The 25,004-nt window shown below is 38.1% G+C and overlaps 2 protein-coding genes across 2 annotated transcripts in view; both read left to right on the top strand.

Moving 5' to 3' along the window:
- The window catches only part of SCAR (wiskott-Aldrich syndrome protein family member 3 SCAR), a 38,763-nt gene extending 26,635 nt beyond the window's left edge, over positions 1 to 12,128 (top strand). The window contains exons 6-10 of the mRNA XM_083142115.1: positions 195 to 352; positions 4,537 to 4,725; positions 5,699 to 6,284; positions 9,194 to 9,329; positions 10,790 to 12,128. Coding sequence (XP_082998241.1) covers positions 195 to 352; positions 4,537 to 4,725; positions 5,699 to 6,284; positions 9,194 to 9,329; positions 10,790 to 10,965 — 1,245 coding nt within the window. The 3' untranslated portion in view covers positions 10,966 to 12,128. The remainder of the gene's footprint in view (positions 1 to 194; positions 353 to 4,536; positions 4,726 to 5,698; positions 6,285 to 9,193; positions 9,330 to 10,789) is intronic.
- The window catches only part of MFS3 (major facilitator superfamily transporter 3), a 304,225-nt gene that overhangs the window by 187,742 nt on the left and 91,479 nt on the right, over positions 1 to 25,004 (top strand). The gene's annotated exons all lie outside the window — the stretch shown is intronic.

The raw sequence follows: 25,004 nt of genomic DNA, 5'->3' as shown, positions 1-25,004 counted from the left end.
TTTATAGAGGTACAGGCTAAAATTTCGTGTCAGTCCATTCCTAACCCATAGATTAACGTTTATAAATATTCTTGGCCAGCTTAAATTGCTATAATCTTCCAAGAATTTGAATTGGTATCAACTCACCCTGAGTGAGAAAAATTACTACATTTTTAATTAGCATTTATATAATGCAGCCTTTCTTCTTTTTGCAGCCTATTCTGCATCCTGATGAAGTGCTGTTGGGAACCAGTGTTCCAGATGGCCGACCTCCTAGGCCAAATAGCATTGAGCTTCGTCGCAATTATCCCGATGAGAATCAGGGCCCGTACAGCCCGAATCATGTCCAAAGTCCTGCTGAAATTCACTACAGGTACTTGGTAGAATAATCTTTTGCAATCAATCTGTCTAAGAGATTTATTGTAAATTTTTGATTTTACAATATGCAGGATGGCTAAGTACCTAGTCTGGCCATAAATACTGTTACAAACTTTCGGTTTTGACTGTACATCCGGTAGTCAAGCTCATGAACCATGCTTGTGCTGAAGTTCACTCCTGACCATTGCGTGTTCGGCTGTGAGAGAGCAAGCGTGTATTTTCTTGTGCTTAGCTTGGAGTGGGGCGAATATGAAAACAGAGTAGCCGTAATTGCTCTTCATATGGTTGGGAAGTCACTCACTGAGATTTTCCAGCCCCTAATAATCCCGAAGATCAGCAAAAGGTTTGTGTATCAGACAATCCAGAGATTCACTGAGACTGGTAGCATGAAAGATCACCCAAGAGTTGGTCAACTTCAGACCGTATGAACAGCTGCGGCTGTTAAAGCAGTGATGGCTCGCATCCACCGAAATCCCATCCAGAAGCAAGTGATAATGGCAAAGGAACTGAACATTTCACAACAATCAATGTTCAGGGTACTTAATGAAGACCTTGGAATTGGAGCTTACTGGTGGAGTACTGCAATTTTCCTGCAAATTTCATGATCTCAGTACCTTGGACTACAAACTGTGCCCAGAGCTAGAGGGGACTGTCTGCAAGAAGAGGCACCCTATAATTGAAAGTTAAAAGCACTCCTTGATAGCAGCAGGGGCAGACTTTTCCATCAAGACCATGCGTGCTGTAATAGATGCCTGGCCAGGGAGACTTCGAGCCTTTGTGAGAGCGAAAAGTGTACATTTTGAAAACTGATTGGTGCTATTTGTGTGTAATATACAGTATGTAAGTGTAACATACTAAAAGAACATTTAAAAATCTGAAACCATATTCAATTTATTCACAAAATAGTGTGTAACAGTATTTATGGCCAGACTAGGTATGTTAGTATTTTCTTTGTGACACACATGTTGGAAAGTGTTCATGTACTTTTGGGTCATTTATAGGGTACATAATTATTCATCTGTAGTTTACACTTGTTTCAATCATTGAAACACATTTTAAGATATATTGTTTTGGAACAACATGCACTTCCTTCGTCAGACATTTATTTTTAGTTTGACTAATATTGCAGTTACAACAATGAGATAAATTTAACCTAACAACTCCACCACAGTTCCAACAATGTAACATTATTGATTTGGTTGATTTTACATTGCTTTTATGCCACTTTTGGCTAATTTACAAAGATGGGGATGCTCGTTGATGTATGATAAAATTGATGAATGGACAGTCACAAACATCCATAGCCAGGCCAGAATTCACACCTGGGACCCCTGGCGTCATAGCACGATGCGCTAACCACTCCGCCATGGGCACTGGCTGTAAGATTATTGACAAGATTATTGTATAACTGCTTGTTTTTGTTTCTTGTTAAATTTACCCCTTGTTGTAACTAACATTAATCAAACTAGAAATAAATGTCTGATGAGGGAGCATGTGGTCTCCCAAAACATGACAACAGAAAACATCTTTAAATGCTTGTAGCAACTGTACACTACAGAGGAATAATTCTACAAAGCAACCAAAGTACCAGGTGGTTATAATTAAAGTGACGGTGTTCAGAGTGGTACAGCACGGGCTGTAATGAGAGTAGCAGTCTGAAACTTCGTAGATATGCTAATGAAGCAATGCGCTCGTGAAATATGAAAAAAAAAAGTTCCAGTTCTCGCCACCAGGGTAAAAAATGCCACTGTAAGCAGTCAAAACGTGGAATTTTCCGTAACTCTGACGTCAAAGTCGGTGACATTGCCTAACCATTGTGTGAGCTCCCTGGTTGTGGTTGGTGACGCTTGTTGCTTTGTTTATGTAATTCGAATAGTGAAATTGTAGCGATATTTTATTACAAAGAGTATTGTTTTCTGCGATTTATGGTGTTTTTCCTGTAACTATACAAAGTTTTGACTGCTTACAGCACCATTTTTTACCCTGGTGACAAGAATTGGAACTTTTTTTTTGCATAATTCGCGAGCGCGTTGCTTCATTAGCATATCTACGAAGTTTCAGACTGCTACTCTCATTACAGCCCGTGCTGTACCACTCTGACCACCGTCACTTTAATTATAACCACCTGGTATATACAAGGAAAAAAATGGTTATATGATGTTTGCAATAAAATAATAATTTTACATCAGATTTTTATGTAGTTCTTGCACATATTTTTATACATAATATTTTGAACTGACTAATTAGCCTTTTTAAAACCCAAAGGTTTATGGCTGCAGCAACACAAACCTTTCATCTGTCCCTATCCTGGGCAAGGTCAATCCAATCTTTTGCATCTTTACAGATTTTCTTTACATCCATCTCATTGTTATCCCTCCATCTTCGTCTTGGCCTTCCTACAGGTCTCTTACCATCAGGCTTCACAACAAGAACCGTGTAAACTCTTCTTTCCTGTACCATTCATAATAAAATAATAATATTTTGAAATGGTCTTAATCAGACAAGTGTCAACAAAAATGAGCAGAGTGATGTTAATCCTTCACCCCGAAACTGACTGTGCGGTCTTCTTTGGCCTCACCTGAAGTGACTTTGATACAATCAAAATGTTGCACAGACAATAATAATTTGTGTCTGAACTGCATGTCACTTCTGTCGTTGAGCAGGTTAAGTAGTTGATTTTGACGTTCCAGGGTTCTTTGTGGGTGTACCTTCGTCAGTTTAATCTAATCATCCGTCATTCATTCTCATTGTCATGATGTTTGAAGCACATAGTTGTGTGGATCCCACTTTGAATTGAAAGTCCAGCCCTGATTAGCCTATCTGTTAATACCGTGGTCTTAAATACAAAACTCAAACCCATAAAATGTCCTTAGTAATATACGAGGGGTGACTGAAAAGTTCTCGGCGTACCCATGAAGGGTTGCCAGGAGCTCAATCATTCATGGTTATTTTTCAACATAGTCCCCTTTCAGCACCACACACTTTTGCCACCGGTGCTGCAGGCCCATGATACCTTCCTTGTAGAACGTTCATCCTGCACTGCATAAAAGTCCTCCACCGCAGCCATGACATCCTCTGATGGAAAATGGATTCCACCGAGGTGTTGCTTGAGTTTAGGGAACAGATGAAAGTCTGGGGGAGCCAAGTCTGGCAAATAGGGAGGGTGTCGAAGCAGTTCGAAGCCGCAGTACTCTATGGTGGACGTGTGCGCGGGTGCATTGTCTTGGTCGAAAAGGACGCGCTTCTTCAACATTTCACAATGTTTCACCTTGATGGCCTCCCTCACATGCTTCAGTTGAGCAGCATAATACGCACCGTTCACCGTTTCACCTTTTTTTAGATACTCAGCCAGGATGACACCTCTCGCATCCCAAAAAACAGAGACCATCACCTTGCCAGCTGATTTCACTGACTTGAACTTTTTGGGGGTGGGGAGGAGGGGTGTTTCCACTGTTTTGATTGCACCTTGGACTCTGGCTGAAAGTTGTGGACCCATGCTTCGTCCATGGTTACAAAACGGAGAAATGTTTCAGGATCAGCCTGAAGGAGAGTCAAGTTTGCTGCAGACAAGAGGTGTCTCTGACGTTTGTTCTCAGCACTCGAACATTTTCGGGACCCATCGATATGACACCTTGTGCATGTCCAGCACAACTGGGACATCCCCACTTTCTCTGCGATGTAACGTTGTGTCTTTCGCCGGTCTGCCATAACAAGATCCTGTATTGCTGTGATGTTTTCTTCAGTACAGGCCGTTGCCGGCCTTCCACTGCGAGGTGCATCTTGGACAGAGGTGCTCCCCCTCTTGAATTCCACCACCCACTTTTTCACAGTAGAATACGATGGGGCATCCTCCCCCAATGTTTCCATCATGTCCTTGTGGATGTCCTGTTCACTCATGCCTTTTTTCAGGAGGTATTGGATAACCGCACAAATGCTTTATCCATTTGTCAGAAAATGCTCACAGTCTTCACTTTAAACATCAAAATCTGAAAAACAAAAAAAAAAGATAGTACTATGAAATTTGGTATGGGTCTATGCAAAGGCATATATTATGATTAGCTAAAGTAACATTCAGCTACGATAAATGCATCATGGGTAGGCCGAGAACTTTTCAGTCACCCCTCATATTATGTGATAATAAATTAACAAACAATTATTTTCTTTTCCATCCACCCACAGAGCCAATTATCCTCAGGAATACGAGGATGCCTACCAGCAGCACTACGCACAAGGACAGTTGGTGTGTGGAGACTCATACTCCTCTCCTACAGTTCAAACTCCTAGTCGCTCAAGTGCAGCCAGGGCTGCATCACAGAGGCCAACACAACCACCACCAGCTCCACCTAGTAGCAACAATTCAAACAATAGGTATGTATTTTCAGAACATGTATTTGAGCTAAGCATAGTTACGTTTCATGCATTGGATGAACTTTGTGTGTAAAAGACATCATCAGTGGTTCTTAATCTGTGGGCTGCAAACCGACAGGAAGCGACCACCATGCTCTTGTAGATAGGTGCACTGAGGCTTGAAAGTTGGAGGAAAATAGACTCATTATTAAATAAGTCTAGTTATGAAACATGTTCCATAGCTTATGGAGATGAAAAATGTGACATTATTCACCATTTTTATTAATGGGGCATTCCAACATGTATGACATTTCGCACCCAAAAGTAAGGTTCTAGCCATGAGATTGGATTAATATATTCATAATGAAATGATTTCATAGAATTATGAAATACTTTGATATCGGATAAAAAGTGAAAAACCTTGAGTATGATGACATAGCCTGAATGCATGAAAAGCATTAATGAAAATATAACTTTATCAGAGGTATGACTTTTACCTCCGCTCAAAGCCCATTCTTTAAAAAAAAAATGAGAACCAATTTCATATGTCTACGTCAATTAGTTCTTGAGTTACAATTTTTTTGTACTTGCGGCAAGTTTGAAAAGCCCGATCTTGAAATGGCTTCGGCATAAATGAAAATACAGACATCCGGCGGATAAAGGTTTATAATTGAATGTCACACAAACAATGTTGTAACCAACAATTTTGCTGACAAGAGACCTAATACTGGAGAAAAGTTGTTTTGGGCTTCTAGAAAATAGTAGTGACATATTTTATGAATAGGTGGAAGAGTTTTCTGCCTGTGGAACTTCCTGTTTGGATGATTGTTGTGTTTCTTTCTATGAAATTAGCTTTTTGAAATTAACATTGTTTGTGTGACTAATTCAATTAAGGAGATTATAGCACTATTCATGTTGATCAAAGACCATTTGCAATGTTATATTGGGTACTTTATCATGGCATGTACAATGCTTGATTGTTTTTGTTTTGCAGCACTCCCACTGTATCTTCCGCTGTCGGAACACCCACTCGAGGTAGAAGTATGAGTGCTGGTCGAGAAACTCTGCCTCCTCCTCCACCACCGCCTGTTGAGAATGTTCCAAGTTCAGGAATGAACGGCCCCTTGCCTCTGCATCTGATCAGAACGGGCAGCAGCCAATCCGGAAGCCCGATCCCCACCTCCAACCATTCCACTCCCACCCATTCCATGTCCCCTCCCCTCAGCGCTCAACACAATGCGGCCATGCAGCAGTGCTATGGCGGAAGCAGCGGAAACACTCCGGAACCGATCGTGAAGATACCTCCGAGTGCCGACGGTGCCGACCTTCCGCCGCCGCCTCCCACACCGGAGCAGCAGAAGCAGGTGAAGGATCACGTTTCCCCATCACCTCCACCACCACTCCCGCAGCTGCAGGCTTCCCTGGAGAGGTCCCCGACTCCGGATGCAATCCCACCCCCACCACCTCCTCCCCCGCCACCACCTGCTTCACTCCCTAATGGACCTTTGACTGCTCCAGTGCCACACATGTCTCCACCGCTTGTCAACGGAGAAGTTGGGAAACCACAGACCAAGACACAAGTATGTATCCCATATTCTAATCTCTCTTACAATTTAACTCCTTTCAGATGTTTGCAGATTGTGATACCACAGCCATTTTGTATTAAATGCTAATGTAAAAAGTAGGGATAGGACAGATTAATCGGTACTGTATCGGTATAGGCAGAGATATAGGCATATCAGTTTATTGGTAAAATTACCAATTATTTTACCGTTCCAATATATTTATAAATATCTTAGAATTTTTATGGATATAATCACATAATCTTTATCACATACTTTTTTTAAAGTAAATGTCTAAATATACAGTCTCGTTTCCATTGTAAAAGTTTGGTTTATCGGGTAATTTACATTACGTTAATAAGGTCAGTGAACCATTTGGGATTTTATATTGGATCGGTAAATTTTATATCGGTACTTACCGGTATCGGCCAAAATTTCATATCACCTACATTCATCCCTAGTTAAAACTGTACTTTTTGAAAATAGAAAATCATCCTTTGCCCTTGACAAAGAGACATGTTCATCTGGGATATTTAATGAAGGGCTCTGATGTAAAACATGGTAAGTGTTCATTTCTGAGTTCATTAAGAAAGAAAGTTATAAATATGGAGAAATTAATACTCACTTTATCCACGAAACTGTTTTTTCTTCTTTGTTCTATTAATGTCAGTGGCCACTGCCACCATCCTGGTTGGAACTTGCTGTACTGTTGCTTGGCGTGGGTTTCTTGTTTGTATTTCTCCAGCTGCCGCTAGGTGCGCTGTTGTAGTAGGGGAGTCCAAGTGTGGTGCGCCTGTCCGCTGTCGATGTTCAGCTCATGCGGCAGCCGGAGAAATACAAACGAGCACGCCAAGCAAGAGTACAGCAAGTTTCAATGAGGATTGTGCCAATGGCCAGAAATTAATAGAACAAAGAAGGAAAAACATTTTCACAGATAAAGTGAATATTAATTTCTCCGTATTTATTATACTAACGCGTGTCTCTTTTCCCAATTCTGAATATGGAAGAAATTTATTAGAAGCTATACTGGAGATAAATTGTTTTCGTGTTGTGTTTTCCAATTTCACAAGGCTTCCTGAATTCAGTGCAAATTATATGACATGGCAATTTTACTTGAAAATTGAATGATGGCACGTTTTACTTTGTAACTCAAAAATTACCAAAATGTCATGTACCATGTTTTACACCCGAGCCCTTCAAATATGGACTGCTACCCTATGCTGCACTTTATTTTCATGACCCCCTCCCCCCTCTCTGCAACATATCCATGCCACATTTCTGAACAGAGTTTCACATTTTGGCTCATTATTCAACTTGTATGGCACCCAATTTCTCTTGAGAAACGTCCGTTCTTTTTAAAGAATACCAAGGTTTGCACCTTCTCTCCAAAATAGCGGGGGAAGAGGTGGCAAATTCTAGATTTTTATGGGTTTTTTCTATTGAAATTCGGGGGGTGCACCACCCCCCAACCTGTTCCTCGGTTCGACATTCTGAATTGTACACGGTTGCATGCTCTGATGTTTTATCTACAAAACAGGACTTATCCGAAGTAGATTGCTCCCATAGTGCCAGAGTTATAACAATTTTCTGAGCAATATGCAAATTACCTATTTTTCGTAAAAAACAGTTTCACATTTTGGCTTATTATTTAACTTGTATGGCACCCAAGAACATGAAACATGTTTAATTATCTTTAAACGTCCATTCTGTGAAAAGAATACTAAAGTTTGCACCCTGTCCCCAAAATAGTGGGTGAAAAGGGGGCAAACTCCAGATTTTTGTTTTTTTCCATTGAAATTCGGGGGTCGTGCCCCCCAAGCCCTGAAAAATAATTTCCTAGACCATATTTAAACTAATCTGGAAAAAAGGTTTCTGGGCAGAATTGAAATACTTTGCACGTTAAAATGTTGTTTACAGTCCAGAACCCATCTGCCATTGCTGATTTTCTCTCCTGGAACGGAATTGAATTTATTTATAATTCCTGGATCTTCAACAACCCTGCTTACGACCTCTTCGTTACAAGGTGACGACACTCTGCCTCGGGAGGAACAAAACCTACCTTGGGAATCAGTATCAGGTGCATTTATGAAGTTTGCACCAATTACTTCCTGCAGCGTAGAGAGAAGGTTCTCCATGGACACTTCTGGGTTGTAACGATCACATTGAAAGTTAATGGGAGTGTTACAACCCAGAAGTGTCCGTGACTGTACAAGTGCCCACTCACAGATCACTGGAAGAACTTCACCACGGAGAACATTGAAAACATATGGCGGTGCAGTATTTTAAAAATGTGATAACGTTTTTACATTGGATAAATTGTATATTTTTCATAATCAAAGAATAGTATTCATTGCACTAAAAATAGTAACTTTGTATACAAATGGCATCAAAAACAAGTTATTTCATAGCAATATTATTAATTAATAATTATGGCTATTAATTTATTATAAGTGCCTAAAATGGGGTCTATAAAGTCCTAAATCTCTCTTTTTTAGCACCTAAAAATCCGTTCCCTATTAAACAATGTTTTGAATAACTTTTAATTAATACAATTTTCAAGTATCAGTATCGGTTCAAAGTGGTATTGGCTAAGCCCTAATAATAATAAAGATTGTTAGAGAAAATTTAACATTCAAATTATTAATTGACAACGATAGCTGTAAGCAATCTCACATTCATGCGAGAAATGTGTTATTGAAAGGTACTCGAAAAGCAAGCACAGCATGGTTTTTATTTACCAAATATTGTGCCAGTGTGTTCAGTACTTAAAAAGTATTCACATATTTAATAACGTAATGATAAAGACAGCGTTAGTTGCCATCAGAGTGAAAAATGTTGAGTGTTTGTTACACATTTCTGTAACCTGTAATCTGCACCGTTTTCGGTTCAAAATTTGCAATACCATTTAAACTGTTTTCTTCTTTCAGGTTATTTCAACATCTCCAAAGCTTTCGCCACCAAAGATCATTGAAGTCACAGCAAACGCTAATCCGCGAAAGAATGTTACCACACCAGCACCAATTTGTGATGCTAGGTGTGATCTTCTGAAAGCTATACGAGATGGTAAGTATGGATAGAAACTGACTGTAACTGTAAAAACTTCCATACAGGGATAGGATGTAATCGAAGGACATACATATGCAATGTGTGGTTACAATTCCCGTCATGAACTTCACAACATGGAGGGAATATAAACTTAAATAACTTTTACCAATCAATATTTTTCTCCGATTCTTTTTGACACATTAATTACAGTAGCTGAGAATATTTTCTCCTAATATACAGGGATTCAAAAGTGTGGAAACCACCCATACAATTTCTACAGATATTACTGGAGATGAATGGAAACATATGCAATTTCTAGGGGACCAGCTACTGCATCTTCGATTCATGTTACTCGCACCATCGGACATCTTGCATTTAACTTATTTTTTTCAAGTGGGAATAGAGGCATGTGGCATATCAAAATCATGTGAAATTATCTGCCAAATTGAATGATGAAATCCATTTTAAGATATCTTGAATCGGTTATTGCATCTTATATGCTAGAGGTACGAACAGCACCTGACAATGCTTTCAGTATCCTCAAACATCTTTCTCGGTGTAAAGTGCTGAGATCTTGTATTGCTCACCCTTGGTAATGTTTTTTCATACTATAGAAAGAATCCATCACTTTTTCTCACTCCCAGCAAATACCGTATGAGAATAGAACAGATTTAATTTTCACATAGACAAAGAATGATACTTAATGACACTACTTGATCACTTCAGTTATTATCTTGAGTAAACTGGTAGGTTAACCTTTACGTTTTATTTCTTGTCCCAAATTAGGTCATTAAATGCTTCTTGAAGCACTATCGGTTAAATGTTGTTCACCAATACCCTTGATTTTTGAGAATGTACATAAACTAATGCAAAATGTGATTTAAAGTGTTAACTAATTACCCTTTCAGGAAGTAAATTTTCTGAAATAAAATGCTGATACATGAATATTATTGTTTTTGTATAGAATTACAGCTTTCAAGATTTAATAAAATCTCTAGATTTGGTATTTTTGTGCCTTAAATGAATACAAAGTAGGGATGGTACAGATTAATCAGTACTCTATAAGTATCGGTCGATGTAGGCATATCCGTGTATCAGGATAATTACTGAGAGTTTTACTAATCCGATATATCTTTAAATATCTAATAATTAGTGCAATATTCTGCCATTTTCTTATAATTTGTATTGATATAAACATATCCATAACATAGTTTTTTAAAAAGCAATTGCCTAAAAATTTAGCTCCTTTTGCATTGGGATCACCTGATACCATACATTTATTAATGTTAATGAACCATTCAGGTTATTCAAGGACCATTTGGAATTTTGTATTGTATCAGTAGAATATCAGTTATCGGTATCGGTAAATTTTATTGGTATTGGTCAAAATTTGATATTGGTCCATCCCTAATGTAAAGAAATCATTATTATGATTATTATTAAGTTCAATAGTTTACTCATACATGCATTCCTTACAGGCATAAAGTTGAGAAAGGTAGAGAAAATAGAGCAGAAGGAAGTGGAGCGAGTGACTGCACTTCACGACGTCGCATCCATTCTTGCAAGGCGTGTAGCCGTTGAGTTCTCCGATTCCGACTCTGCTTCAGAAAGTGAATACGACAGCGAAGGCTGGGAAGACGAGACGAGTGCATGATATCAGGCCCTGCCTCACGGAGGTTCCACACACAGGCGGAAAAGCAGTTGGAAAACAAAGAACTGTAATCTGGAGCAGTGTGATATTCTTGCCAATGTAGAACCCGAGGCCGAAAAGGAAGAAAAACAAACAGAAAACGAGTGACCTTTTTCTAAGTGTCTTCAATTCTTGGTGTGCAAAGAGAAACTACTTAACTACAGTTATTTACCAAAGCATTTGGCACGACGATGCCGAGTCAGTCACAATGAATTCCACTTCTCGGTAGCCCTTAACAATAATAATAATAATAATAAATGCACTGCTTTTGCGTTCATGGTGCTCGGATTATTATTTTTTGCTTAATTGAAACTTATAGCATGTGCAACAGCTGGCGAACACGATAATTGCAATTTTCCAAGCGATTATAAATACAGCTTATTAACTAGTTGGACGAACCTGGTTCTGGTGTGGGCCCCCTTTTTTTTTTTTATCCTAAACAACACTTGAAAAAGATATTGTACAGTATCTGCTGCTGGTTTGCAGATGGGCAAGGTCTAGGTGGAGTTTGGACTCGGTGATTTCAGCTATCGGTACGACGCAGATAAGACCTGCCATGTTGGTTATAGTCAGAACTGTATTGTATGGTGTTACTATTACTTCCATTTACGAAGTTAATATGAGAGAAGACTATGTAAGTGAACTTCCAATGTACAGGACTGGGATTTCTTGAAACTCGTGTTCCAGGAATTTATATTCATATACATATATACATATTATTGTATAGTAAAAAAAATTTCTTATCTTTGTGAGCTTTATTCACCATATTGTTTGTTTTGATGACAAACTATGTAAAAAAATATATTATTCAAATATAATAATGATCGATATTGCGGAAAATGTTTTAGTAATATCTCATTGAGAACTGTGTTGAACACAAAGACCAGTAAGAGATCTGAATATTGTGTAATTTTTTTGGAAAGTATTTATTAAATGAATTGAGATTGTTTTAAGCCTGTAAGCAAGTACAGCAGGTATTCTGTGATTGTTCCTGCCAGCTTGGCAGGGTGTAAAATTTGAGTTGTAGTGTGTTTGTGGATTAAGTATTTGTTGCATAAAACTTGTGTGCATGCATTATATACGATTGAATGACTATTAGTTGAATTCTAAAATTCAATCAAAAATAAAACAAATATTTAAAGAAAAGGATTTGTTTCTTTTTGCCACAACGCTCCTTTACACCTCCCTGCTTAAATTTCATGGTTGTTAAAGGCCCAGGAACCAATTAGGACCGGAAACTTTTTTCTTGCCCAATTTAAATTTGGTCCAAGTTGCGTATTGTTTCATTTCAATACCGAACTTTGGCCGTATTTTAATTGATCCGAGAAGGTTCTGGACCAAATAGAAATAGTTCAAAGATAAAAAGGTTTGTTATGGCCAGAACTCATTTACTCTTGCTGAGTTTCTCTCCTGGACCAGAATTGAAGTTATATACAATTCCTGCACCTTTTGACAACCCTGTTAAATCCTGTCCCAGAAGCGCACCGTTGATTACTACTTGTCCTCTTACAAACAAAGTACACTTTGCTGCAAAAGAGAATCGCCCCCTAGTGATAAAATCTAATATTTTCGTTCAAGCAGTATGTTTTATTTCATTCATAATTATTTTGATTATTCTACATACTGTACGTAATTTTAACATTTCCTGATATTTTGTTCATTCTAACAATGAAGGTAATAATGAAGAAATCAACAAAGAAAGCCCTTAGTTTATTAAATTGTTAAGCTTTATGCCCTTATTGCCTTCCGCTATTGTTTAGTTATTTTTTGAAAAATGTAATTGATACAGTTCAGGTATTATGCGTATGGCTACAAGGCTTGGTCTTCACAGCCAGAAGACGAGAAATCATAAGCAGATGTATTTTGTGTGTCGAGTCTTCCTGTATTGTGATCAATGTACTTGAATGTTTCAGACATAACGTCCAGTTTCTACTAAATGTGTTAATTGTTCACTGTCTGGTTTTTATCTTGTGCAACTTAGTATTAATCTACATTATTATGTCCTTAACTCGAACCTATTAGTAATATACTATACATTTGCAATAAAAAATATAACGAAGAATTAACGTAATTGAGGTCACAATAGTAATAATAAGAGTAATAATGTGCAAAAATGTATGAAAATATAAGAACTCCCTCCTTCATCTACATAGTATGTACTTTAAAATATCACACACTAACTGTTGTAAATAATACATTGTTCAAATAAATCCACAAATGGAGAAATGCTGCTTCAAAGAAAAATTTTTACACTTTATTACTAGGGGCAATTCTTTTTTGCCCTGGAGTGTGTTTTATGCATATGTATGTTTCGGTAATATTGCTATTGACTTTATTTTATCTTCTGAAATTTTCATATTATAATTGTAAAAATTGATTGAATTTTGAAAACTGACCTTGCACGAGGTGCATTAAAAAAAAGGGCCGATTGATTATATCAAAGAAAAAAAGAAGTGTAGCAAAATTGTATTAGTGCTTACAAAGACGTACATATCTAATTCAATTCTCAACAGTCACCATAATTTTCCAAGGAATTTTGGTACACTTGAATAAGCTTATTTATACCTTCTGCATAGAAGTTTGCTTCCTGGGATTTCATCCAATCCAACATTGCCGTCAAATCATTGACATGCAAGTCACTTTTTGAGGTGGAAGAAGAAGTGATAGTCACTATCTGCAAATTCCAGTTTGCACGGGGAGTGATCAGAAAGTTCCCTTTGAACCTCTCAATCATCTGGAGAGGGAAAGCAACGAAGTAGTGCAGTGTGTGGTCGACCGTCGTGGGTAAGAACAGTTCCCGAATACAGCATCGTCATCGGTTTTGTATGGCACATCTGAGTTTCTATACTGTTTCACTGTACACCTATGATGCGATTGCTTCCACCACTCCATGAAATCCACCAAAATCGCACATTGTTCATCTCAGAACACAGTTGCCATGACTTTTTATGCAGATGGAGTTCGCTTGAACTTTTTTGCATTTGGTGGGTGTGAATGTAGTCACGGACACTGCCAGCTTATAACGATTCCATTGAAAGTCAATGTATTCATTACAAGCCGGCAGTGTCCATGACTGTATGACACCATTGCGCTACTCTTCCTTCACTCATTACATTCGGACCATACACTTCACACAATTCTCTGTTAATTTCATTAGCATTATGACCTTTGGCATTAAAAAATCGAATCACAGACTGTACTCGCTCAAAATCCGGGATTGTGTATTTGAGCAGCCATTTTAACATGCTCTCACTCGCATGATAATCAACAGCTGACTAGAGCTGCTGTTAGGTTAGGTTGCCAATGGACCAGTTCATGTCGTTGCACAGGTGCGATCTGATCATTGTTGCCAGTCACTTTTGTAAATATTTATATATGGCCCTTTGTTTTGAAATGCACCTCGTATATCACCTTCGCTTGTTGCCATCAATATCTGGTCGTCTGCAAATATTACTGTTTCTAGTATTGTATTTCCATCAATATATATTTCTAAGTGCTTCCAATTCTGACATAGCTGCATTGCTCATATTGGATCAACCCTAGTAAAAAAAATCCTACATCTATTTCTGGAAGTGCATACACTATCAGTGGCTCAACCACAGGGGTGGGGGGTCAGGGGGCATTTCCCCATCCAATCTTTGACAGAAATGAGTTGTAGGGGGGCAAACATTCACAGTCAAGTGTACCTGCAAGGGGAATTACCGCCGAGTTTTAGGCAAATAAAAATACATTTCGTAAAATTTTCTTTCTCGCCTCGCTCTCAATACCTGCTTTTCTTAGCCTGCCAGCTTTAGACAATAGCATTTCCTTTAAAATTTTTACTAGCATAAATAAGTGCTATGTAAATGCTTCAAAAATCTCATAGGAGATAGTACTTTACGTTAGCTTTTGCAATTACAATGTATAACATATACAGCATGAAAGGCACATCGAGTTACACCACCTATGATGTACATGGTGTTTACATTTGAAACAACTAAAATATTCTTCCATACATGCACAGTAAACATTGTAAAATATGTATTTAAGCAGCGCCATCGTTTTATACCTAATAACTAGGAACATTGAATTTTCGCGATGCGCAAAATCGCGAAATGAAAAAAAGATTCAATTTTGAACATTCTGCACGTAACTACACCGCCAATGATGAAATATGCATGAGTTTTATTCGCAAAGTAATGGGAAATGTGTGCTTTTCCATGAAATGAACGCTTTTTCGCGAAATAACCGTGAAATATCATCAAATTAAGTAGAAAACACGCAAAAACCGGCAATCGAGGTTGCGTGCGCAAACTGTCGATTTGTAACGAAATGTTTGCCTAAAGTTTCCTACCACTAGCAGCTGAAGAACGTTTTATCTTCGATCACATCAGGAAGATGCTGCAAATTGGGATTTCCCATGCACATAATCTCAGTTCAAAAACTTCTTTCCCTGTCAAGCTGCATTCCTTTCTTCCCCCAAATGTCTACTCAACTTCCAGTTTCATTGAACTTGCTAGCTGTAGCAGCGATAAGATTAGTCTGTTCCTGCACATCAAGGGAAACAATGGCGTCATTGGTGTGAATGAATTTTGTTTATCATCATGTGATTTTTAACATGTGTTTGTGTATGTGCAGTAGTGATTATTTTATTTGTTGGACAGCATGGATAGCCTTTAAAAGATACAATGAATAAATCACTTGAGATATGCAATTTAGAAATGAAGTGATTTTGTGTTGATGTTTTCTTTTTGGTTGGACAGCTAAGTACTTGTGCATGTGTACAGTATATAAAAATGAAGTAGTTTATCAATTTATAGCTCTTTTGTATGTTGTTTCCTCTCATAATGAAAAAGTGTGTGCAATTTTTTTTTTCACTGCTGGTATATACCGCTGATCTAACATTTTATTTACCGCTCTCCTCAGTTTTTATTTACTATAAGTTTGTGTCCCTACTAATAACGTTTTGTACAAGACAATATTCCTCTCGGTTCAATAGTTATCAGCTTTTAAGAATGTGAAGTGATACATTGTTTACATTTAAAGTGGCCGCCATTACAACTTCACTCGTGATCTAGAGGTCGTTTCTGATTGGTTATGCTACAAAAAAAAGCTATGCAAATAGAGCCGGTTCTATCCTTGAGAAATGCCATGGAATATGCCATGGCATCTGAAATGCCATAACATTTCACACTTTACACTGTAGCTTTTTGGTCATGGCATAAATGTTAAGGAAAATGCTTTCGTCTAAAGCGGGACTTAGTTTTATCAAGTTCAGAACCATAGCTAGGGGGTGGCGAGAGTCAGCCCTGGGCGCCGAACGATTTAAATGAAAATAAGTTGTAAAATTGATTGATTGATTTGTGGTTTTAAGCTCATTTTACACACAGAAAGGCTATTCGGGACTAGACCTACAGTTTAGAGAGAGCTCCAAACCACTGTGCAATGTGCCTCTACCAGGTATCGAATCCGGGACCCCTTGATCACAAGGCGACGATTACACCATCGGGGAGGCACAAAAGTTGTAACAGAGAGAATGCATTGGCATCTCGTGAAATTATTTACACCCTATTAAATCAATATTGATTTCAGGCTGCTAAAAAATATTGGATACAAAAATGTTCTTGCTTGCTTTGCTCGCAATATTTCATTCTTCTCTGTAAAGGATTGGAAATTACCAGACAGAGAAATAAGACTTGTCGTCATTCGTTTTAAATGCATGAACAATGTTTTGAGGAAAGGGGGCGTGCACATTTGAGAGAAAATTTATGTTATCTTTTGTTGTTGGTTTAATTTGAGATGGATGAATTGGTTGTGTAATGTATTTAAATAATATATGTTGTATATAATATGTATTAAATAAACTTTGAATACGTACACAATTTAGTGTCGCACGTCGCTTCATGTTGCATATATGTATGTGAAACACATATCGTGTATGAAAGTTATACATGTTAATTTGTTAATGTAAAAAAGAATTATATTTGAAATGCATTTGTCAAGCATTTTTTGTCTTTCAAAAATAGTTTGTGTGCTTGTTTTCCATTATTGAAAGTGTTGAAAAAAAATTCAAATCTTTTGTTCAAACACAAATGCTTTAGCACCAACTTCTACCCTCTTTTTGCTTAATTTACAAGGGTAATAACATCTTTGATACTACTACTACTACTACTAATAATAATAATAATGTTGGTCCCGGGTTCGGATCCCAGCTTGGGCATGGATATTTGTGAGTGTCCAATCATCAATTTCATCATATCATCACTCATCCCCATCTTCGCAAATTAGCCAAAAGTGGCACAAAAAGCGAAGTAAAATAAAGCAAATCAATAATTATATAATAACATTATTATTATTAGCATTATTATTATTATTATTATATTTATCCTGTTACAGTCAACGGCAAAGATAATGGTAAGCAAATTGTCCACCGCCATTTTCATTACTTTTTTATTCTACATCCTGTGTTGTTTTAAGGAATGAAACTATGTTGGTTTGAAGCAGGCATTGTTCTCTGCTTATTGACATCTTTATTTCAATTCATTGTCATCACATTGTGGAATAAAGACCGGATGAAAATGGTGGTGGACAATTCGCCTACTGTTTCTTTCGCTGTTGGGTGTACTTGCCCCCCCCCCCCCAAACAAAAATTTGTGGTTGCGCCTCTGTACACTATCATCAGGGAAAGAGATTACCCTTGTGTTTCCAGGCCATTGCAAATAAGCTTTCCTTGGGAAGCTTTTGGATGAAAGTGGCATGCAACTTGTGGGTGTTCCAGGCTGTAAAGTAGCATTCATGCATGATCAACAGTGATGGCAATGATGTAAGCTGTTGAGGAAAGGTCTCAGTTTGAGTGACATGCAAGTGATAAGCAACACATACAGCTTATAATGTCCCTTCCATAACACATTTCTGACTTTTCATCTCGAAGTGACACATGTCATATGTCGCTTATCACTTCAATCTGAAAGCTCCCTTATAGGTGTTCAAGAGTAAGGAAGGGGCCAAAAGCATGATACCCCAGTGAAAGTTTTGAAACAGTTTTACATATCTTCACACAATTTACTAGTAAGTACAGTAGAGCAGGCCCGTACCCAAGGGGGGCAGGGGGGCCATGCACCCCCCCTCGAGCCAAGAAAATTTTTTATTTGAACGTATAAAAACCTACAAAAATTACTTTCATGGCTTTTCAAATTTTGCATGAATTTAGATTTTATCCTTCCACAAATGAATAGGTTCTTTCTGGACAAAGGCAGGCTCTAGAAGTCTGCAGTCTGCAATATTGGGCTATTTTAGTTCTATAACCATTGATACAAGCCTATCAGACGTTCCGATTTAGTTGGGAGAGGCCATTCCTTTTAATTCATGTCCCGAACTTTTCGCCTCTGCTCGGTCACAAATGTTTCACATAATTAGAATAGAGGGGAATTTTCTATACTCTTTACATTATGGAAGAAAGGTTCCTCAATGACTGCAATACAAAGCCACCCGCACCGCAAGGTCTGTGATCTCTTTTCGCCACCACTAAGCAGAATGATAAAAAAATACCCTCTGTTTTCTTTCTCCGACATCTGGGTTTTTCTGCAACTGATGTCCATTCTGCCACTCAATGGCTTAGAATTAATTAATATTATGTAAATAGGAGAATCCACTTCACAGCAGAATCGTTGCTAGATTTTTGTGGCAAGAAATTGCCTGAAGTACTTTTAACATATATTGTTATTTGTCCAAAACTCTCAAGAATTTAAGTGCATTATTATTTACGAAATTCTGTCAACTTTTCTTCTTTTCTACTTGTAATTGTCTTGAACATAAATACTCAGTGGTGTGACCGTACAACAGACTACTTTCACAGTGTGCAGAAGACATTAAGGCCAAAAAATTCGATCCTACGAGCTGTTAAAAATGGCATTTTCTATCCCACATGTATGTAACCCCATTTAATAGCTTTTTTGGTGCCACTGGCATTTATTTTTACTGTCAAATAAGATTTTAAAAGCGAAAATACAATAGAAACAATATTACGCCAGCAGCTGTTCTTCAACATTTCGTTAACAAAATGATCAAATTTCTCTATCCACCCTCTCCTATACACCCCCACACACATACATACACATATACAGGTAATGGACAACATAATATGAACACCTTGGTTTGCAAAGGCCTCCATACGCCGTCGTGGAAAAGGAACAACACTCAGCAGAGATTTCAACCATCTAGTGGTGATGAAAGCAAACATATCAGTCTATCAGAAGCTGGTGTGAGAGTTGCATGCAAGCAGTCAGCTATCCGTCAAATGCAGGTATGTCCGACCTTTCAGACTTCAAAAGAGGCATGATCATAGGAGCCCGCCTGGCTGGAGCATCTGTGATAAAAACAGCTACACTTGTTGGTGTAGCACGGAGCACAGTGTCAACTGTTCTGACGGCCTACAGACAACATGGAAAGACAACGTCTGCAAAGGATAATAGTGGGCGAAAAACAAAGTTATCCAACAGGGATCGAAGTGTGTTGAAGCGAATAGTGACTCGAAAGCACAAGACAACACTGTGCCAGATAACCGCAGAGATGAACAACCACCTCCAGGACTCTGTATCAACGAAAACCATTCAAAGGGAGCTGCATTCTGTGAACATTCATGGCAGAGTTGCCATCCCCAAACCATTGGTGACTCCACGTAATGCAGTGACACCAGTGGCGTAGGGTGATTCTATGAAAGGTGTAAGGCTTCCTTAGATAAACCTGACCTGAATATTGGATAAAGAAAACCCAAAAACATTTTAACTAAATAGAATCTATTTGAATCTAAGCCATGTATGGGCATACTCAATTTCAAACACAAAATGCACACACTCTATGTTAACAATAATAGCATATGTATTACTTAATGAAAATTCTCATTTATACTGTAACCCGATCCGACGATCCTTTAGTCTGAACACCAATCACGTCATCGTAGAATCGGGAGTTTCTGGTAAATGCCTTTGGCAGCTCCTTTTCAATGGATATCAGTGCCAAGTCAGATTTCCTTGCCTGAGTCTGTGTGCTGCGTTGAAATATATGAATCCTCTTCAGTGCAGAAAACGACCTTTCCACCGACGAGCTTGAGGCAGGAACAGTGAGGAAGAATTCTGTTAAGCCCCTATCACACGGAACTGGATTTCTAGTTAGAATGCCCTAGTTGGCGATGAACTGACTTTCTGGCTAGTAATCATGGCCGCCTGGCTGACTGCTTGACTGGTTTTGAGGAATAGGACATGTTCTAATTGCTACTAACTTCTTCGACTAGATTCTGTGGAACAGCCAATCAGAGCAAAGTTTGGCCATGTGAAGATATTCTGTGAGTTTGTAAAGTAGCCTTTTTTGTCTGTGGCTTCCGAGTGCATACAACACGAAAGGCATGTTTACAATTGAAAAATCTAAAATATTCTTCCATACGTGTACAGTAAACGTTGTAAAGTATGTATTTTATCAGCACCGTTCTTCTCTACCTAAAACCATTTAATACGATGCGATATTCCTCTCGGTTGAATAGTTATCGTATTTTAAAAGTGTGAAGTGATACGTTGTTTACATCTCGCGCGGCTGCCATTATGGGAACGAAAGACTAACGACAAGTACGGTATAACAAGTACCGTGTGAGGCGAAAACTAGCAAATGGGTAGCCAGTCCAGCGTCAACTAGAGCATTCCAAATAGAAATCCAGTTCCGTGTGATAGGGGCTTTAGTTTGTACACTTGTTCAACAGCTTCATTCAAATGGGTAGTACGCAAGTACTCATGAAGTTCAAACACACTCTTTACTCGATATTCGGCTTCAGAATAAATTACCTGTAGCTCAACTTTCAACTGGTAGCAATTGAAAAATCTTGCATACAGCTTAGTTTAGGACACAAACTCTTCTTCTGGAAAGGTCATGTCATATTTTTATTCTTATTGTGGGAAATGCGTAGAATACAATTTGCAAATGCAAATGCATTCGAGAATATTACTCATTATCATGGTTACGATATTTGCGCACATTTTGAAAAGCATATGAAGCAACTTAGTGAAAGGAAAAGGTAAAAAAAAAATTCTGTAAATCATAACGCTAAGTATTACGCGCATGCTTTAACATTACGGGTAACTGGGATGCACGCGCCAAACTTTGCGAGCGCTGCCGGATCTAGGATTGCCAGACATTCCTCTTTTATCGTTAACTTCGCTGCTTCTAATGGAGGTAATATCTAACATTAAACCATCTCGTTTGTGAACTTAATAGTTAGTTTACACATTAAAAATGACACCCGTTTTGTTACACCTCCCGTCAAGCATTGTTGAAAAAACACGGGAGTCGAATTTCCTTGTTCTCTTCCGACCGTGGCAAGCATATGAGTCATACGCAGCGGCAACCATGCCAACGTAAGCTTCGTCTGCGTGGGGACAGATATTCTCGCCAGTTATCACCCACTGGTAATGCGCATTACATCTGGCTCAGAATCGGGGTGCCCTGTCATTGGTTGAGAAGATACTACGTAAGCAAACACTCCCGCCATGGGCGAGTCCAAATCATTTCTTCCATTCAACTACACGTAAGTCCTCTGAAGAACCCTTAGGGCCGGTTGCACCATCGCCACTTAATCTGCCACTTTACAAAGTGCTGGATAACGACAGGCGGGAGATTTAGGCGGCGGTGGGTTGCACCAAGCATTTTTATCCTCGGCCTTGTAAGGTGGAACTTTCTCCTGCTTGCCGTACGACCTGGCAACAGAAACTGGAGAAAGTTGTGTTTTCGATTGTGTTTTGTTTGTTTATTACGTGCTAATATCTGCTTGTCAATTCCAAATGCATGCTTTTTCAACTGAAATATGTTTAAAAAAACTAAATATTTATTGCAATAAAATGAAACAGCTGATAGAAGTAGGTAATGCATGTGTCGTACTCTCATATAATATCAAATGTATGTTATATGATACAATATAACCCGTAATCTTTCGAAGTAGTGGGAAGCTTACAAAATTTTCAATTTATTTTTCACGTACTCCAATTAACATAATGGTAAAAAGAATATTCCTCGTCTTATCTTTCAGTAAGGCATACGGTCACTTTTTAAAAATATTAAACACTACTAAACAGTGACCAAAATTTTACGAAGTCGTAACAAATGCAAGTTATATTTATTCAATTTTTAGTGCAAGGCTGACATATCTGAGTTTGTGTAAATATACGGAATGAGAAGAGCAATCTTTTATTCTGCTCTTACTAATTTATCATTCGTTTCTGTTAATAATTTATCAATCCGTAACCCCTTCTTTAGCGAATAGCGAGTATTAGTATTATCAACGTTGACCATGTTATAGGTTTCTTCTTTATTTATAATGCAGCTTTTGTGAAAGTTGGTTAACAATGCAGATGAAAATTAAATTTTTGTATTCAAAACAAATTCGAATAGCACAAAAAAAAATCGTTAATCAACGGTTCCATGTACAAGGTACATTTTGGGAATTACTATCATCTTAGCACAAAAGGAAGAATCAAATAGTAATGTAAAGTACCGTAGTACTGTATGTACGCATGTTTTATTCTTATTGAGAAAAAAGAAGAAACTCCAGGCTGTATATACTTTCAGATAGGTAGTTTCGTGCAACGTTATATGCTAGTGCAATGCAAGAACGTATATATTTCTTTACAAAAAACAGTAATATTCACCAGGAAAATATACATTGTACATACGTACAAGCTGTGGTCCTTTTTAGACGAGCGGATAGGGACAGTATTAGCACCTTGGGTAATACATGCTAACAACACCAAACATGGCCTGCCTAACCTATCCACGTGTGTATATAATAGCTTAAATAAACAAATTATAATTTGCCAAACCTATTTACATGCTCATTTATGCTATTATATGCCTAAGTGGATAGGTTAGGCAGGCCAGGTTTGGTGTTGTTAGCATGTATTTCCCAAGGTGCTAATGCTGCCCCTAGCCGCTCGTCTTTTTAGGCCAGTTATTTTGAAAAATCAAATACAAGATCATGTGTATTGCATATGAATGTTAAAAAAAAAAAACAGAAAAAACTTGAGTGCACGTTTTATGCATCTTCAGGCATGTAGATTCGTGAAAGGTTTATTACAATGGTGCATTTTCTTTGTATCTACGAAACGTAACACCATTCGGAAATCGTTCCTTGTATATACGTATCAACGCCGTAAAGATACTGCTGTACCTGTCTCTATTATTATTATTCTTTGCCAGTTTTAAAGTTAAAGTACAAAATCTCGCACAATGTAATGAAAAATATGTTACTTCGCATAAAACGTTTCCTCTAAGTAGTAAATACCAAAAAAAAAAAAAAAAAAAACTTTGGCATTTACGTCTTATGCTCTCCCATGAATATTAGGGTAGGGTTAGTTAGGTTAGGTACAAAACCAGTAGGAAATTGTTCCTTGTACATGCATGTCAACATCGTAAGGATGCTTGTTAACAGTAAACTTTTTTTTGCCAATTTTGGAACTTAACATACAAAATCACACATATACAATGTATACGTTTCTTAAAAGATTGGTATTACGTCTTATGTACTACTAGGTATGTAGTTTCTTGCAAGGTTATTATTGTAAATGTGTGTGTTTGTAAAACACACACCACCATTCGGAAATTGTTCCTTGTACGTACATATGTAAGAACTGGACGGTAAGAGTAGCTACTGCTAAATATTATACGTGCATTCTTTGCCAGTTGTTATTCGGAAACAACATATTACTTGTTTATTTGCAATGTTACATTCACACCAATGGCGACGGAAGTGACTCTAATAATATTACACGTGTTTTAATCTTAAAGATTACAACTGATGCATGGTGTACATTTCGTGTATTGCGTTTGGTTGAAAAAAAATTGTTACAGCAAAGACACATTCATTTATTTGGAACGGCATTTTAATACAATTTTGCAAGCATCAAACGCATTACTTTAACCTAGTTTTATTTTCTGTACCCGCATGCACTCAAATCCTACATACGAAATTACAGTGAAACTGCTAATGCTAATATCAATATACAACATTTTCGGAACACACACGAAAATGACCATCTAATATTCATTTCTACACATATATTTACAAACGTTGCTTTATTTATTGCCGTTCCTGGGATAATTAACAAATCCGCCTTTTTTTGCTGTTATTTGGTAATGCAAAACATGCAGCAAACTTTCGCAATTTGCAACAGCTGATCAAGACTTTGCCATTTTATCAACTATAAAAGTGTAAACACAGATTATACTAGGTGCTGCACGTATCTGTTGGCTGCACAGTGTACATGTTTACCTGGCACTTAACGCGTTAGGCGGAGCCCCGACCGCCACTTACGTTACACGGGACTTTAAGTGCTAGGTAACGTTAGGCGGACATTGAACAACCGCAAAATGGTGTTAAGTGGGGGATAAGACGTTAAGCGGAGATGGTGCAACCGGCCCTTACAGAGAAACAACTCGATCAAAACAAGTCCTCAAATATTTCGTTAAAAGTTCTACTTGCAGTCTGATATTTCTGTGTGTTCAAGCGATAAATACGGGAATGAAAGAAGTTTTCTTCAATAATTTCAACTTGTAAGGTGGACTTACAAAGCCTTACGTGGGCACTACGCCGCTGAGTGACACGAAGACGGTGGTGCCAAGAGCACAAGAATTGGACACAGCAGCAATGGGAACATGTGATATGGTCAGACGAATCGTCTTTCACATTATTTCAGACCACAGGATGTGTTTATGTGTGGAGAACTCCTGCTGAAGCATTTGATATTGACTGTTTAGTGCCTACCGTGAAACATGGTGGGGGGTCTGTGATGGTTTGGGGGGCTATATCTTGGAATGGTGTTGGCCCACTTGTCGTCCTGCGTGGGAGAATCAACGCAGAAAAATACTGCACCATCCTGGGTGACCACCTCCATCCCATGGTTCAGACTTTGTTTCCCGATGCATGCCCCATCTTCCAAGATGATATCGCCCCTATTCACACTGCTAGGTGCGTTGATGCATGGTTTGAT

This window comes from Lepisma saccharinum, chromosome 20 (genome assembly GCF_977018435.1).
Source record: "Lepisma saccharinum chromosome 20, izLepSacc3.1, whole genome shotgun sequence".
Taxonomy (NCBI): domain Eukaryota; kingdom Metazoa; phylum Arthropoda; class Insecta; order Zygentoma; family Lepismatidae; genus Lepisma; species Lepisma saccharinum.
This window is presented reverse-complemented; position numbering and strand designations above follow the sequence as displayed.